Source organism: Pithys albifrons, chromosome 6 (genome assembly GCF_047495875.1).
Source record: "Pithys albifrons albifrons isolate INPA30051 chromosome 6, PitAlb_v1, whole genome shotgun sequence".
Taxonomy (NCBI): Eukaryota; Metazoa; Chordata; class Aves; order Passeriformes; family Thamnophilidae; genus Pithys; species Pithys albifrons.
Window position 1 is genome coordinate 54,415,983 of NC_092463.1, and position 17,491 is coordinate 54,433,473.

The 17,491-nt window shown below is 42.5% G+C and overlaps 1 protein-coding gene across 3 annotated transcripts in view; it reads left to right on the plus strand.

The window, feature by feature from the left end:
- Nucleotides 1-2,467: 2,467 nt before the first annotated feature.
- ZNF143 (zinc finger protein 143) overlaps nucleotides 2,468-17,491 on the plus strand; it is a 39,877-nt gene continuing 24,853 nt past the window's right edge. For 2 of the 3 annotated variants that reach the window (XM_071558946.1, XM_071558949.1), the window contains exons 1-5: nucleotides 2,468-2,550; nucleotides 15,545-15,675; nucleotides 16,418-16,510; nucleotides 16,967-17,050; nucleotides 17,258-17,338. In XM_071558946.1, the coding sequence (XP_071415047.1) occupies nucleotides 15,552-15,675; nucleotides 16,418-16,510; nucleotides 16,967-17,050; nucleotides 17,258-17,338 (382 nt within the window). In that variant the 5' untranslated portion in view covers nucleotides 2,468-2,550; nucleotides 15,545-15,551. The remainder of the gene's footprint in view (nucleotides 2,551-15,544; nucleotides 15,676-16,417; nucleotides 16,511-16,966; nucleotides 17,051-17,257; nucleotides 17,339-17,491) is intronic. The other variant, XM_071558947.1, reaches the window with a different exon arrangement.

Consider the following 17,491-nt stretch of genomic DNA (forward strand, 5'->3'; position numbering starts at 1 on the left):
GCCACTTGTGCCCCCTGGCAGAAGGGATGAGAGCAGCAGTGAGGAGGCTTTATGTATAAAGCAGATAACAAAAGAATAGGGGGGATCCCCCATTTCAGTGCCATTGTCAGTTCTGGAGCAGTTTATATTTTTCAAGTCACAAGTCAAGGGAAGAATTTTATCTCGGTGTGAGGAATACAGTCTTACTTCAAGGGTGCTTTTATGTGTCACTAGACTGGTTAGCAAGGAGCATCTTTTTTAAGAATGATCTAGAACTTTGCTTTCCTTTGCTCCAAGAAATGTATTTATATAAATTGCAAAACAATTTTGCATTGTTGTTGGTGGTGATAGTGCATTTTGTGATGCAATATATCAATTTCAGTGATACACATGTCAAATTAGAAACTGCTCTTCCTTCTAGAACTTGCACTTATCCAACTCCATTTTCAAGGATAATGCAACTCTAAAGGGAAGAGCTGGGAAATTTTAAGCCTCTGTTTTTTCTATTATGGAAGGTCTCCTTGGATTAATAAACATCTAAAGCAAATCCTTATCTTCACTTATTTCATTGTGGTGTTTTGAATGTAGCTGTATTCTTGCAGTAGGGTCCTGTTCTACTTACATTGCTCCAAGGTTTGTATTCTCCTCTCTAAAATATTTCTTCAACCAAATATTAGGCACAACCACAATTCTCTTTAACTGTGTCCAATATGAAAATGAGACACTTTCTAAAAATGTTGGCATCCTGGGTAAATTCAATTTTTTTTCCCTCTAAATCACTCTCTTAAAAGAATTATTAATGTGTCAGCACAGTACAAGAAAGCTCTGCTCAAATCTGTTATAGCCTCAAACTCGTACTGCAAGGTTTTCTCAAGTCTGCAGTAGATTAATTACTGACTACCTGACAATAAAGAGATTATTTTAATTATGTCAAGGAATTGATACTTTGCAAGTTTTATGGGTTGATTTTTTTTTCCCAAAAGGAAATGCCCTCCTCTTGGCTATCAGTTCTCGGAGTAGAATCATTGTGAAGCATCTCAGCTTTGCAGTTTGTGTGTAGCTCCCTCTCAGTCCTTGCCCAGACATCCTTCCTCTCACTGAACATTTTCCCTTTCTGGCCCTGAAGTTTCACCCCTGCAACTCAAGTTTTAACCTGAATGCAGAAGTAAAATAGAAAAAGGTTTATAAGCAGCTAAGCTTGTGTCAAGGCTCTCTGTGTTTTGCTATTACGGAGTCGAGTTCCTTGGGCTGGGTTTTTCTCTCTCTGCTCTGTGGGACCCTCCACATACCCACTGTGAGCAACGTGGAAACACTTTATCCAGTGTCATGGTGCTGATCATCAGTTATTCTGTAGCTTGTTTTAAATTACATGTGGTCGTTGTGTGCATTTCTGATGTTTACAGCAAAACATTGATGCTGGAAACATAAAGCACTCTAGAATGGGAAACAAGAGTTGTAGCATTTCACAGAGATGTTAATAAGTGATCTATGAATACAAGGGACTTGGCCAGTTAGAAATAGAATTTATTATGGGTTATGTTATGTACCTCAAATCAAACTGATGGCTGCAGTTTGTGCTTTGGGTGGAGGTTTCCCATTAACAAACAGTGAGAAAAACTGTAAACTAGAAGTGCTGTTAGGCCTGCTTGGGAATAAGCTTTTTCTGGCCTTTTGTATCACTGCGAGAATTTTTAACTATTATTCTCGAGCAAAACTTAAATGCTCTTCCAGAACAAGGGAGTAAGCCCCTCAGAGCTGAGCATATTGTCCCAACAATGGTGGTAATTCACATCAACTCCACAGCTGGGTTTTCTGGAAAAATCATGTACTGATTTAACCTTAACACCCTTTGCCTGCCTTAGACTGAGAGCTGTTAAGAGTATTTATCACACGTTCTCATACCTAAACATCACATAAAGACAAATACTCCCAAGCATAACTTTAAGCACAGGGTCCTTATCCCCAGAGCCGGGCTGGACCGGCAACCGCAGATACCGCGGCGAGAAGGCCGGGCCGGACGGGAAGGGAAAAGAAGGGCAGAGCAGGGCGCTCGCTGCTCGGGCCCGGCCCAGCCCTGCCGGGACTCCCCGGAGCCCGCCGGCTGCGGCAGCCGGGCCGGGGCCGCTCCCCGCGGGGCGGGCGCCCGGGGGCTCAGTGGGGGCCCCGTGTTTGGTGCCGTGGCCGCCGCCCCGGGCGCTGGGCCGGCCGCGCTGAGGGAGGGCAGGAAATGGCGCCGCTGCCGCCGCGCGCGGGGCCGCCTGGCTGCCCGCGGCACAAAATGGCGGCGGCCCCGCGCGCGGCACAGCCCCGACGCCATGGGAGCCGCGGGGGCGGGGCCGCGGGCGCGCGGCCAATGGGCGCCGGCGCGCGGCCCGGAGGCGGCCAATGGCGGGCGGCGGCGGCGGCGGCGCGCGCGGCGCGGCCAATGGGAGCGGCGGTGGCGGCGCGGGCGGGCCCCGCCCCCGGGGCGCGGGGCGGTGCCGGGCGGGCGGGCGGTGCCGAGGCGGCCGTTTCCTGTCCTGGTGCATGGTGGGGTCGGACGGAGGAATTGTTGGAAAATTTCTCGGCGAGGTTCGTATATAAATGTGCTTTTACCCAGTGTGCCTTATGCTCCCTCCGCCATCTCCGGACGGGGCCGACGCGCCGCGCCGGGCTGGGCCGCGCCGCGCCCGCTGGCGGCGCTCGGGGAGGCGGGCCGGGGCAGCGGGCGCGGGCGGCACCGACCCGAGCGGCGGAGCCGCGGCGATAAAGCCGCTCCGCTCCGCGGGGCCCGCCCGGCCCCTCCCCGCCCGCGGGGGTCCCCTGGGCCGCCCCCCCCGGGCCCGCTCGGCGCTGCGTCACGGGCGGAGGGGCGAGGGGCGAGGGCCGGGGCGCCGCGGGGCCGCACTCGGCCGGCGTGCTGCTGGGGGCTTCGTCCGGGCTTTTTATGTTTTTCCCTTTTTAATTAATTTTTAATTAATTTTTAATTTTTAATTTTTTTTTTCAAACCCCTGGCTGTGTTTTCGCGGCCGCGGCGCGGCGGGCGCAGCTCCCGGCGGGGTCCGGCAGGGACGCGGGGCCCGCTCCGCGCTCGCACGGGGGGAGGCGGCACCGGCACCTCCGGGCCTCGGAACCCGCCTGTTCAGTGCATCTCTTTCCGCTCGCCAACGTGCAAGAGCATTTGATATTTTTTTTCACCCCTTTTTTCTTTTTTTAAATAACCACTGCTCTTGTTCCTGTCAGCTTTTCACCACTAGGACTTATAATAGAGCGGGACAATGGGAAGCTGCTCCGCTAGAAAAATTGCTTGCAATAACGCAAATATTTTTATTTTGTGTTATGATAAGGTTTTATTCGCGGCGCTTTTTCGTCGAGAAAAAGTGACGTGACTTCCGTGGAAGTTTGAATTTTCTGTTAGGACAAGCCTGCGGTTGAGCAGGTCCAGTTATGTATAAAATCTCTGTAAGGGTTGTTTTGAGCTATCCAAGAATCGCATTTGCTATCAGATGCAGCTTGATGCCAGTACTTGTAGGGGATGTTTCTCCCGTTTCCAGTGATACAAGAACTTCAACCTTGCTGCCATTCAAAGAAAGCATTTCTCTCTTGTACAGTTTTATCGAGATTCTGCTTCAGGTGCTGTGAATCTGCAGTCTTAAAGGACTCTGCCGGATGTTGCTGTTGTAGCTTCAGGGTGATCTACATGAAAAACTAAATTCGATTGTCCTTAAATAGTAATTTTTAAAAAACAGCAAATGCATAGGATATTTTTAGCTTTGTGCGTTTGCCGTACGGCCTTGGCACGGCAGGGCACGATGTAACCATGTCTGTATGGCTTGTTAATTTGTATTTCTGCATTAAGCTGTGCATGTGTGAAAAGCGATTCCTGTGGATCAGGACTATGTAGTCAAATAATAGATTATTGTTTCGGTAGTAGATTGCCGCTTAAATGAGATGTGAAATAAACGTTTTAAAGAGTTTCGAGTATTACGAATGGATTTAATAATTTACATAAACTATTCTCGTTGTAATTAACATTTCATTTGTAGTACCCTATCTGAGGAAGAGTGATTTCGTTTTATATTCAAGGCTCGAGTAAAGCAAATATTTAAGCAAGTGTAAAAGGTCTTTAGCTAAAAAGTCACATGGACTTCTTATATCTTCATGCCGGTGTAGCATGATGCTTTTCTCAGGAGAGGGACACACCAGGGGCCCTGGTAATGGGTGCCATAATTAGGCTGTAAATTTGTTTTTCTTTCTCTCGATTGTCTCCAGTTTTGTGCAGCTTTGGCTCAGGGACTTGCTGGTCCGTATTTTTCTGACCTTTGCTGTGCAGGAGAAGGGACCTGGCAGGAGTTGGAACAGTGAACAGGTCTGAGCTGCTGCTCGTGGCTGCCGCTGTCCTGCAGTTCTGTGGGATGTACACAGGGGTTAGGCTGAGTTCCTTCCTTTGAGTTTAGTCTGGATGGCTTCGTTCAGAGTACGGGATGTTGATCTTTCCTTGCTGTGCTGTTGCTCTGAGTCTCGGTCTTAAAAGAGTTTTGGGTTAAAACATGCTCAGCATAGGCGGAGTCTTTGAGAAACACTGTTATTTAAGGTCTGAGGAGTCTTTAGCTGGTACCTGTGAAACATTGTTTTCCAAAGTGTGGGGCTCAGCTGAATTTGGATGAGTTTGCACGCACAAGGGAACGGTACGTTCCAGATAATCAGGGCAATTATTCCAGTTTCTGGCGTTACAATGGACAGAGTGTAAATATTCATGAGGAACGTCGAAGTGTCTCAGTGCTCTTGTTACCCAATTCTTTTATTACTGGTTTCGGGTTTGCATTTTGACTTGTAGCTGCTTCCTTTATCATCCCCATTTCTGCTGCTTTTGTAACTCCTGCAGCCTCTGACACATCTATGTACATACCGCAGCATCCCAGGCCAGCCTTTCCCTGTCGCTGACTTTTTTTCTGTGTTGCTGCATCTCTTGCATCTCTCTGCAGCTCACTAGCAGTGATAGCGGGCAGTTTGTTTTTTCATCTCTTCTGTACTAAATCAGTGCACCTGGTAAAGAGAGCATGAATTGGGTAGTCTGTTCCTGTTCCTTGTGTCACAGCAGATCACAGAAGATGGAAGGAAGGTTTTTGCTTGGCTTATGGATCCCTAAGATAGTCTGTGAGCTAAACAGATGGATCCTCTTCTTGAATCTGAGAGTTCAGCTATGAAGTGCTGAGTTCCAGTCACAGGGGTGTGACAGGTATTGCCCTGAGTGTGAGGGAGGTGCCTCTCCAGGCGTTCCCCTTCCAGAGAGGAGGGAGAGGACGCCTTGCAACCCACCATGGCACAGTGGGCTTTGGGCGGGGGGCGGGGTTGGCTGGACCTAAGCCCGTAACTTGATCTGCTCTTAGTTGTATTTAACACAATATGATTCCGGTTTTCTCCCTCTGTGCTCCAGCAACTGTTGATCAGTTACTGAAAACCAGAATTGGACTAAATGAGTAAATGCTTCCAGTGATTTAGTCTGCTGACATTTTCTGGGTTACGCTGCGTTTTTAATTGTATAGTGGGGTTATACTTTGCTCCACTAAGATAACACTTGTTAAATAAATGAAGTTCTCAGGTTTGAAGGGAATTTACAGTCCCACCAAGTCTGCTGTTTTCAATCTTGACATCAGAGTTACACTTTAGAACTACACAATGCTTCCCTCAGTGTATCTTTGTGGCAAGATGTTTCCCTCTATGCTCTTTTTGAGTGGAAAATTATGTTACATGCTTAATGCCCCTGGACTCCATTTCTAATGACAGATGTCTCTAGAATTGGAGAATGGGTCCATTTTGCAAGTTAATTGGTGTTGCCCATTTCTAAGTATATTCACTCTGAGCTAATGTACTACACAGAGTTTCATGGAATGTATTTACATGTTTCTCAATTTACATTGAGTTTAATCTGGTTTTGGCAGCCCAGCAGACTGTTCTGTTCCTGAAATACAAGCCTGGATTAAAACAGTGCCATTAACTGTCATGGCTAATGCTGATACATTTGTAATGTAGTTATTAGATTACCAATTAACTCATAACCACACAAAAAAACCCCACTCAAAATTCCTTGTTTTGTTGGCAGTCTCAGTGGATTTTGAGGATTCTGAAAGGGCATAGCCAGGATTAATTTGTTTTGGTGATGTAAATAACTTTTGTGAGTTCTTGACAATTAAGAAAGTTAGAAGTCTGTTTGACATTAAAGTAAAACATGGATAGAAGTAGTTGGTCTCAGTTTCTTTCAGAATTTTTACCCCCTAATTGTTCACCTATTCACCAGAGGTTCCCTATTTTATTTAAAATACTGATATAACTGGAGGGTTTATTATTTAAGGATTAAGTAACCCCATGAAGTGTTTCAGAAATTAACTGTTTCGTTGTGGGATTTTTTGTTTGGTTGGTTTTTTTACTGTAAATAGGCATTGTTTCTAGGAGTAATTTGGATACAATTCTGACATGCCTTCTTGATACAGCCAGTATTTTAGGTATATATACTTGATGTTAAAAAAACCCAAACAAACAAAAGCCAATTGTTTTAAAAACAGTTTCATTTCTTAAGTGGTTTAAATACGTTTCTCACTTCATGATTTTCAGGGTGAAACTGCACTTGGAATGCAATCTAGTTCCTTATCTCACTAAGGTGCTGAAAAATTATTTTAATTTTGGGCAGTTTTTTCAGAAAATCAGATAACCTACTGTAGTTTCAGCTTTTTTCCTGAGTTTGCACTTTACTTGTGTTTAGTAGTAAAACAAAGGATAATTTATAATCACTTAGTCTGTAATAAAGAAAATGAGGATATTTGTAGAAAAGAAGGTATGGCTGAGCATTAATAATGCAGTTTGGCCAGGAGAGAAGAAACGTGTTTTAACTTGGAGCAAGGAAATTGGCGCACGTGGAGAGAAACGTGCTGGCCTCTTCTGGTAGGTGTGTCACTGTTCCCGCCAGGCCCCGCACTCTGTGCACACAGAGGGGCATTCCCAGTGACACACACGGGGCTTCCCAGTCACACCTGAACTGCGTGTTCTGGGACAGGTTATATGGATGGCCCTTTCTCAAGCCAAACCTCTACAGCACTGCACTAATAATAGAGTCAAAGAATTGATTTGGTTGGAAAAGAACTCCGAGATCATCAAGTCCAACCCTTGGTCCAACTCCAGTCCCTTTACCAGATCATGGCACTCAGTGCCATGGCCAATCTCACCTTAAAAACCTCCAGGGATGGGGAATCCACCCTCTCTCTGGGCAGCCCATTCCAGTGCCTGATTACTCTCTCTGTGAAGAATTTTTTTCTGATCTCCAACTTAAATTTCCCCTGGCAGAGCTTGAGCCCGTGCCCCCTTGTCCTATTGCTGAGTGCCTGGGAGAAGAGACCAACCCCCACCTGGCTAGAACTGCCCTTCAGGGAGTTCTAGACAGTGATGAGGTCATTGACCTCACTGTCCAGGTGCATTACTGCACTTTTTGCACTTTATTGATAAAGTTTTCAGACTCCTGGTCTCTACCTCTGCAAAAGCAGCGCTCTGTGGGTCTGAATTGATTGTCAGTTTCCACATGTGACTTTTGGAATTGGTGCTGTCAAAAGACTCCCAGGTCTGTTCCAAACTCCTGGCTCAGGGCTGTGCTGGTCACTTGGAAACAGCCGTGCTGTGGCTGCACCCAGGGCAGCTCTGGGCATGGAACTAACGGGGTGTTGCTGTGAGGTGCTTGTCCCAGAGCTGCAGCAGGAGTTTAATTGGCTTTGTCAGCACTGCTGACAGCTCAGTGCTTCTGGAACCACTCTGGCCTCCTTTGATCAATCAGTCATTTTTTCTCATGTATACTCAAGCAATGTGAAGTTGGCAGATCTGTGGGATCAACCTGAGTCCTCTCCATGTGTGGGACTACTTGGTGAGTGGCTTTCTGATCTTCCGGTGTTCAAATGCCATACATTGGAAAATAACAGCAACATTAGCAGTCCCACAGTGTAAAATTACACATATATGCATCATCTCATAGTATTAGTTAAACTAACAATTTGTAAATATTCTATATTTGCACTGGTTAATCCAATTTTTTTCTATTTAAAAAGCAAGCATTGGACTCTTAACGTTCACAGTTTGTAGGTGGGGTTTCCAATGTAAACTGTGTGGTAATGACTTTTTGAGGAAAAAGACTGCTGGAACATAAAGTAATTTTGTGAGGCTTCATGTGGTTCTCACTGCTCACACTGGGGTCAGACTCAGGCATGGTTATGGCAGTGATAAATGTGGCCTTGCGTCTTTCTGTTATTTCTGAGGAGATACCAAGCACTGGCAATGAGTTAGTCTTGAACTGCATTGTTATCAGGATGTATCTCTTGTGGAAGAAAAAGGTTGAAATACTGTAAAAAGAGTAAAAAGGAACTGTGAGTTTGACAGCAAACCCCTGCTTGGGGCAATGTGAGTGTGCCCAGGGCAGCTGTTCTGCCCCCCTGAGTGTGTGTGTTGTGCTTGGGCAGTTGGCAGCGCTGTCAGTCTTGGTCAGGTTCTTCTCAAGGGCCAGGCTTGGAGCCCATGGTTTATAATGTGAAACACTTCTTCACCAAGTAGAAAATTGGAAAATAATTGTGTAATTTGCTGTTAAATTGCATATCTTACCTCTCTATCTGAATCCAACTATTGTTACCAGACTTTGGTAGTAGATGTATTTGTTCTGTATTTCAACTTTGTTTCTGTTTTGTACTGGGGATGATTAACATGGTGGAAACAACTGTTTAATTATGTTTTGCATTTACAAGAGACTGGAGAAAATACAGTGAAAGAAACTGAGATTATATGAGAAAACACAAAGGAATTCAGAAGAGCCTGACATTAAATAGCCTGTTACATTTACTTGCTGGAAGTCAGTCTGAGTGATTACAGCATAAACCCCAGTGCAGGGGTAAAGTACTGAAAAAGGTAAGGGCTGTTGATGAAGAAAAAAATCCACATCTGTTGAAGCATTTATTCAAAGCACCCACAGGACCTACATTTCATTTCTGACCCTGCTGCAGATTTCTGCTGTAACACTGGAAAATATTAACGTACAGGTACACAGGGGAATGGAACTAAGAGTGTAAAGGGCCTTAGTTCTCCTGTGTTTGTATTTCTGAGCTTATAGATGACAAATGACTTCACGTAATTAGTGTAAAAACTGCTGAAAGTCCTCTTGGGTTCTCTAAAAAAACTTTGTGTGGACAAGCAATTTTTCAGTCTATGCCAGACATTTTTGACACTGAGACCCAGAAGGCTGAAATGCAAATTAATTATCAATTGAAGTGCATTTGACCAGGTTGTTAATTGTAGGTACTGATTTTGAGTTTTCATGAGTGTTTGTTACTGAGACTAGTTTTGTGAAATTACTGATATTTGCAATCATATCAGTTGTTAAGGGCCCTAATGCAGCCAGTATTCAATTCAGAAAAAAATTGTTACTGTGCTTAATACTTGAACTGATTTTGAGATCCAGTTTTGTCAAATGTGGCAATGCACTTTTCTGAAATTCTTTATTGAAAGTTTTACTATTGTGAGGTCATTTGCCATCTGACTTTTCTTGATTGGTTTTTATTTGCTGTTTTTACAAATTTTGTAAAATTACTATGGTTTTGTACATTTTTTAGAAGTGTATTAAAAATAAAAGTGATGTTGCTTTTCAAATGAAATAAATGGGTATTATTTCAAACTCCTCAGTGCGGCCTTTGGGAGGCGAGTGAACAATGACAAGATTGCTGAGTGTCTGGAGTAGCTTTTTTCCCACCTGTCTTTCTCAGTTCTTTCTGCACATTCTGGACTGTATTTTATAACAGTAAATTTTCTTTCATGATTGCTGTTACAAACTCTATTCCATTTCCTGTTAATCATTCTATAAGCATCATCTTTTTCTCTCTAGAGTGTCAGCTACTGCAGTGATTTTTTTCATTAAATGATGAATTCCTGCTACTTTCCAGCTTTCCTTGGGTCTCCTCATGCCGTCCTTCCTCTCAGCTGCTGGAGTTCAGGTACTCCAAGTCCCCTTTGTGCTCCATGGCAGCCGTGCCCTCTGCCAGCCCTTTCCTCACTGTTCAGCTGCCCGAGTCCTCCTGCTGGGTCTTGGTTGTTTGATTCCTAGATTTAAGTGGAGATTCCGGTTTCCAGATACTAGATTGAATTTACATAAGAACCTCTCCTTTAACATTGCTTCTTTTCTGCAAAACGAGTGATGGCCCCCAGAAGATTCCATTTGTTTGAGTGTTAGTGGAGGGGAAAATACAGGAGGAGGTCCCTGGTTCAGCAACTGGATGAAACCAAAGCCTTCATGAAAAATCCTTTATTTTTAACCACCTCTTCCCCCTGAGTGTTCAGAATTTAACGTGTGCCGACTTTACAGCTTTCTCTGTTCTGATAATTTGCAAGGGGGAAAGAGTTGGGGGTTTTGAGGGGAGTTTTTTGCCATGAAAAATTGCACCTGTGTACTTAATCTGTCAGTGTTATATTGGGAGGGACTGGCTTTTGCTTCCTTCTGTCAGGCACCGTTCTCAGTTCAGAGATCTTTAGTCTGATTTTTTTTGTCTTGGGCTGACTTTTGTGAGGAGTTTTTTAACCACCTTAAGGAACTATAGGATTTTCTCTGCATGGATACCATAGGAGTGTTCTGGTGACTAATCATGTCAGGAATGCAAGATGTGTTACTGTCCTTGTGAAAGTCTTCCCAAATATCATTAACATGCCTTTGAAAATTGCAACTTGTGTGATCTGTGAAGAATTGCAGCAGAGTTCACAAAGTCAAGTCTCAAGTTTTCACTTGTCTTTTCTGTTGGACAGCTCTTAAGATTAAGCAGAACACATGTGCATCAATCTTGCCAAGCTGCCACACAGGCCCCACCCCAGCGTTCCTGTCTTTTCCTAAGAACGGGTATTTTTGGCTGCTTTTTAACTAATAAGTTGCAATATTTGCAGTGGGTAAGGAAATCTTCCCAGATTTTTACTGACAAAACTGGCAACAGGAGGTTTAAAGAAAACAGCTCAGTGATGCAAATGCACAGAAATAAAAGCAATGAGGTGGATTATGGAAAACTAGTGAGGCTCAGAGTGGAAAAACGATGGAGACAAATCTGCTCGAAGCTCAAGAGAAAGCAGCGTATGGGCCAGTGAGCAGAAAAGAGGGTGGAAGAGAGAGACTAAAGTGGACATAAGGAATGAGATTTGAGTTTGATGAAAACAGGCTGGTTTTGAAAAAGTGAAGCAAATTAAAGTACATTGGGAGAGTTGATTTGCAGAGTGGATGATATACCAACAGTATGGTGATACTGTTTTAAATGTAAGCAATTGTAAAAATTATCCTAGAGCAGTTTGTTGGAAGGGACTTGTGAAACTACCTGCCCCGATCAAGGCAGTTCTCTTTAGACCAGGTTGCCCAGGGCTGTGTCAGGTTGAGTCTTGAACAAGATGGAAAGTCCATAACCTGTCTTGGCAATCTGTTCCTGTGTTGGACCACTCTTAAAGGATGATGTAGCAGCAATGTATCGGAAAGGATGGTCCGTTTCTCTGCAGGCCAGTGTTACACCTTTCCTCATTCTCAGAGCTCACAGCCCTATCTGGTTTGTCTGTGCTCTCCACTGGGGAGAAGGGAGAGAGGCTGAAAGGGAGCAGCACATCCACCCTTGGCTGGGGGTTCTCCTCCCTGCACAGCAGTGACAAAACACAACTGCTGTCACCAAAGAGGGAGTGAGAGCTGCGGGTTGCTGTCCATGAGAGTTCCAGCCCTCCAACCTCTGCTACCAGGAATGTGCTGCCAAGGTGGGTCTGAACATGAAGTGTCTTGGAGAGGCAGGAAGGTGTTGCTGATGTGATGGGCACGTAAAACAGACCAGCACTAAGAGAAGATAGTGCAGAAAGAGTTGGTGTGGACATGGGACTATTTTAGATGATTCTGACAGAAGGATGGGCTTATGCCTGGCACCCAGGCACTCAGCAATAGAACAAGGGGGCACAGGCTTAAGCTCTGCCAGGGGAAATTTAAGTTGGATATCAGAAAAAAATTTTTTACAGAGAGAGTAATCAGGCATTGGAATGGGCTGCCCGGAGAGGTGGTGGATTCACTATCCCTAGAGATCTTTAAATGCAGATTGGACGTGGCGCTGGGTGCCATGATCTAGTAAATGAACTAGAGTTGGACCAAGGGTTGGACTTGATGATCTTGGAGGTCTTTTCCAACCCAATCGATTCTATGATTCTATGATAATTGGAAAGAGGGATGTCCTGGACTGGCTAAAGAAGGAAGTAGGTATTTCAAGGAGAAGGGGTGGAACTGAGGATAAGAAACTTAGTGAAAGGAAGGATTGGGAAAAGGATATATTGAAAGGGATCGTGTAAAGTAGCTAAAATTGAGGGAAAGCAACAATACGGTCTAAGCTACTGTGTAAGACTAGTGATTGTCCAGATGATGTGGAATAGAGGAAAGTGGTAGACATGGCTCTGTGTGCAGCAGTTCCCTTTCGGTGTGTGATAGTTGCTAGTTAGCAGCACTACAGTAACAAACAGTGAAACAATTTAAACCAATACTATTGCTCTTTCAGCCCTTGAATTTATCTTGCATTAAATTTCTTCCAAAACAGCTACTGCCCACTTAAGCTATTGTTTCTGCTTAGATTCTGTCACAGCTGTGCAGCTGTGTCTGTGGTGATGGGGTTGGTCACTACTGCCCCAGAGGTGAGAGCAGAGCCCTGAGGTGTGGAGGAAGGCAGGTAGTGCAGGAGAGGAGCCTTAAAAGATACTTTGTCTAAGAGGGAGAATACTCATGAAGTAGACCCGAGCTGAAAGGCCTTTGCCTTTCAGGTGCAGTCCCTGCTGGAATTGTCTCACTGTACAGTTCTAGTCAAAACCAGTGGTTGTATGGCCTTTCTTTGCTGTGGGAAATGGTCTGGCTGTTTTGCAACCTGTTTCTATGAGGTGTCCTCAAAGTTCAGTGAATAGAAAATACTGACAGTGCAGACCCGTGTTAGCAGTTAAGAACATGGATGATGTCTGTGCACCACAGCATATTATACCATAATAACCTAATTTAACTTGATACAAGCTGGCAGTACCTCTAGAGAAGCCGTCCTGCAAACTGGTCTGGAATAAACTTCCTTTTGCTGCCAGGTGATATTTTTTAAGTACATCAGTTTTCTGATCTTATTTGCTGCATAATTACGTGAGTGCTGACAGTGGGGCCACTGCAGTGCCTGGTGGGTCTGATTCTGTAGCCTCAGCGTGTTGTCCCACTCTTGGTTTGCTTCTTAAGTCAGTTGTTTCTCCCTATTTTGAGATTGGGGGTGATAAATGAGTAGTAGGGAAATAAGTTACTTGTCCAAAGTCACTGCTGATGGCAGAGGAAGAGATTGAACTTGATATCTTATGTGTCCTCGTAAAATTCCTTGTCCCTTAGATTACAATGTCCAAAAAACCTTCACTATTTCATTTTCTTCATAAATATTTAGCATAAATGCAATTTAGTCTGGATGCCTTCTCTGCACTGGCTCTTTTTTGGTTGTATTATAACTGTTTTAGTGGCCTCATTTTCTGTAAAAGCTTTTCTTGAAAAGGGTGCTGGGAAGAATTACCAATCTCTTCTCTTGGATGTTAAAAAGGTCTCTCACACCCATTTTGAATTATATTTTGGTTTCCATCTTAATTGTATCTTCTTTTCAATGCCAGAGTTGTTCAAGGTTCAAATTCCTTACTACAACCCAGTATTTTAATCTCCTTTATGTTCCAGGTAGGAGGATTTTCAGACTTGAGAGGTGTATTTCTTACTGATGAACTGATCATTAGTAATGGGTTTTTTTCCTGTGTGATTTTCAGTGTAGCACCTGAAAAAAAGCAGGAGGCTTAACACCTTCCCAAAGGTACCCTTTCCTTCCACCTTCTTTTTAAAATTGTGTCTGTTCCATTACCTGGGTTCCTAACAGTGAACTGTGCTGTCAGTGATACCTCACACATGCCAAGGTCATTTTGAGTCCAGTCCAGGTGCAGGGGGTGCTGTGGGTACCTGGTGTAACAGCACATTGAGAGTTGGTGGTGTTTGGGCTGTGGGGCACAAGGATTTGTGCACAGCACTGACTGGGCCCTTCACGTGGCCAAAGCAGCTGCTGTGCCTCAGCTTGTCCTCTGCTTACACTGGGAAACTGAACTCGTTGCCTGTAGCTCTAGGAATTAGTCTGGCTCAACATGTACACTGGGATGTATTTGGAAAACACTGCTTGGGTATAACTTTCAGCTACTAAATTAGTGTACCGACCTTTTAAGTACTGTAGGCTTGCTGCAGTATCTACATGCTCGAATTCTGTGCTCTTTATCCTTTGGTTTTGACATAGGCATGATTTTCTCAGTGGTCTTCAAGACTTGATGAATGGCTTATTCAAGTGCAGGTTTCTGAGAGGTAAAAATAGGAATGTAATCATAAGTAAATTAAAAGCCCTAGATTATTCTTCTCAGCCTTGAATGATAAACCAGCAGCTCACAAAACCATACTAGGATTAAAAGCTGTAATTGTTTATCTGTAACCTTTTAGTGAGATTATCTAACTGCTTCTTATTGTAAGAAAAACTCTTGACTAACAAGAGGTTGGAGAGGGAGGGATGTAATGCTCTGTAGCCCAGATTGCACGTGATGGGTTTTTTCCCCCTTTTTCATCCACATCCAAATGGATGTTACATCAATTAAAGGGTTTGCAGAACTCAGTTGGTTTTTTTTTTATTTGGTCGGGGTTTTTTCTCCCTGTGGTTAAAGCCAACATCTGAGTCAGCAGAATGCAGTGTTATACATTTTCTTTATAGCTTCTTAATCTACTAATCCTGAAAGTTGTTAATAGCCTTTCAGGTTCAGTGAACTTATAAATCTCCCATATTGAAACATGCCTGGGTAAAAAATCAGTATCCAAAGGAATGGCAATATCTGGTTCTGTGAGATACAGCAGTCGCTCCCTAATCACTGTATGTTGTTGTCTAATTAACACATTTCATCATGAGATACTTCACTATTTTCAAGATCAGATTTTTTTTTATTATTTAAACAGAAACCTTTCTGGAAAGTCTAGAGAAATAGTTGAATCATTCCATTAGACTTACTGATGAAGTGCATTTCCCAGTGTGTGACAGTTTCTAAACCTCTTACTGGCACTGGAGAGATGTTTAATTTATATAGATAGAACTCTACTGTTGTCAGAGGTGACCATGGATGAATTGTCAGCTTTATTTTAATTCTGGGGACAAACAGGTATCATTGCTTATACTGTCATTACCACCATTGTTCTTTATACATGGGTTAAATAATTTATAGTTAACTGAAATCTAAATGTGGTTGATGGACTTTAATTCAGTAGCTACTACCTGAAGTCCTTAACAGCTTAGTTAATTGAGGAAGTAATATTTGCCTCTTTCTGATAACTTTTATTCCTCTGACATGTTTTCCAGGCAAGTCAATAATTCCTTGCATTTTTTGTAATGCAAAACATAACATAAAATATTTGTAGCAGCTGTATAAAAGTCACATTAAATTGGGATTAACTGATTTTGTATTTAAATTTTCTCTTTTGTGAATACTTTCTTTCTAGGTAGACGATGCTATTAGCTCAGATAAACCGAGACTCTCAGGGAATGACTGAATTTTCTGGAGGAGGAATGGAGGCCCAGCATGTGACTCTGTGTCTAACAGAAGCTGTAGCTGTGCAAGGTGAACCTTCAGGTTAAAATATCTCTACATTATTGTGTCTTTCCTCTTTGAAACTCAGATAAAACACTAAAATCCATGCAGTGCATCCAGAATGAAAAATCTAACAGAAAATAGTTAACTGGGATTGATTAAATTCACTAATTCTGAAAGGAAATGATCTCTTAGTTAAGAGAACAGAAGTGCAAATGTGCCAAAATATGAAATACAAAATCTGACTTTATTCTCAGTATAGTCTTATTGTTTTATACTTTGTAACTTCAGTTTGTGTCTAAGTTGGTATTAAATGAGTTTAAAATATATTGATGACCTGAGATTGGCTTAAACTTAATGTTTTCAAACATCTTTCCTATGATTTTACATTATTACAAACTCTTTCCAGTATTTTTCTGTATTTTAATCCAAATAATTTTGTGTGTGTTAATGACAGGTAGTATTATACAAAACAGAATTATCAATACAAGTATATAAATCGTTATTTCATGGCCTAATTCATAGTTCTCCTAAAGCCTCAGCTTTGTAGTTATTTATTTAGTGACATTGTGTATTTTATTAGTTAAGAAAAATAATCATGTTTACAGAGCAAAATCTTGAACATATGACCCAAGTATGTGGTCAAGGTTCAAAAACCAGAAACAAGTAAAGAACTACTTGCTGTTATTATTGTAAGGGTATGTACAGTTTATGGAGGTTTTTAAGTTGAGGTTTGTGGGGTTTGATGCTGGTTATAGTGAGTGTGAACTTTTTTCCCTACTAGATGGTGACAACTTAGAGAACATGGAAGGTGTGAGTTTGCAGGCAGTTACCCTTGCTGATGGCTCCACTGCTTACATACAGCACAATTCTAAAGGTACATAAAGGGCTGCAAGTTGATGGGTATTGAAATGGTATCCCTGTTTTAGCTCCTTCCTTGGATTGGAAGGTCAGGCAAAATCTGTACGATGTTTATAAAGTTCCAATCCCAACTGGCAATTACAGGGATTACAGTAATACTGTGAAATAAATATTTATTTTTGCTGCTAGTAAGATGCAAAAATAAAATTCAGAACATCAGTCAAACAACAGTGAAGTGATCTTTACAGTTCAAACCCAAATATCAACATTCTCATAATGAATAGGACAGCAGACTGTTTCCATTTGTATAATCCCAGAGTTTTAAAACCTCCGTACAGCCACACTGTGCTTTATGAAACATTATTTCTTGGTAATATTTTATTTATATTTTAATCCAGAAAGTATCAACTGTATGTTTGAGCTGTGATGTGTTAGACCTTTAGAATTCTTAAAAATATTCTGTATATTTCAGATGGTAAATTAATGGATGGCCAAGTGATTCAATTAGAAGATGGTTCTGCTGCTTATGTTCAACATGTACCTATGTCTAAAAACAGTGAGTGCAATAATACAAGAAATATGTTATAAAATAATGTATTACTGATAAATATTGATAAATATGATAATAGCCTGATTTCTTGTTTTAATGGAAACAGTCATAAGGAGATCTTAGGTATTTTGTAATCTTAGGTATTTAGTGTTTGATCTTTCCACGTAAGGGTTTCTTCAGACTCTTGCTGAAATCCTTAACTCTGCTCCACAGGGGACAGTTTGCGTCTGGAAGATGGACAAGCAGTTCAGCTGGAAGATGGAACTACAGCATTTATTCATCACACTTCGAAAGGTAATTTTTTTTTGAAGTGTGATCAATTACATGAGTGTTCAACAGAACTTCAGCAGTATCAAGTGTGATCCTCTCTTAAAGCTATCACATTAATTACTGTGATTCCCAGTGTAGATTACTTGTTGCTTCTACTTTGTGACATGTGAAAATTGT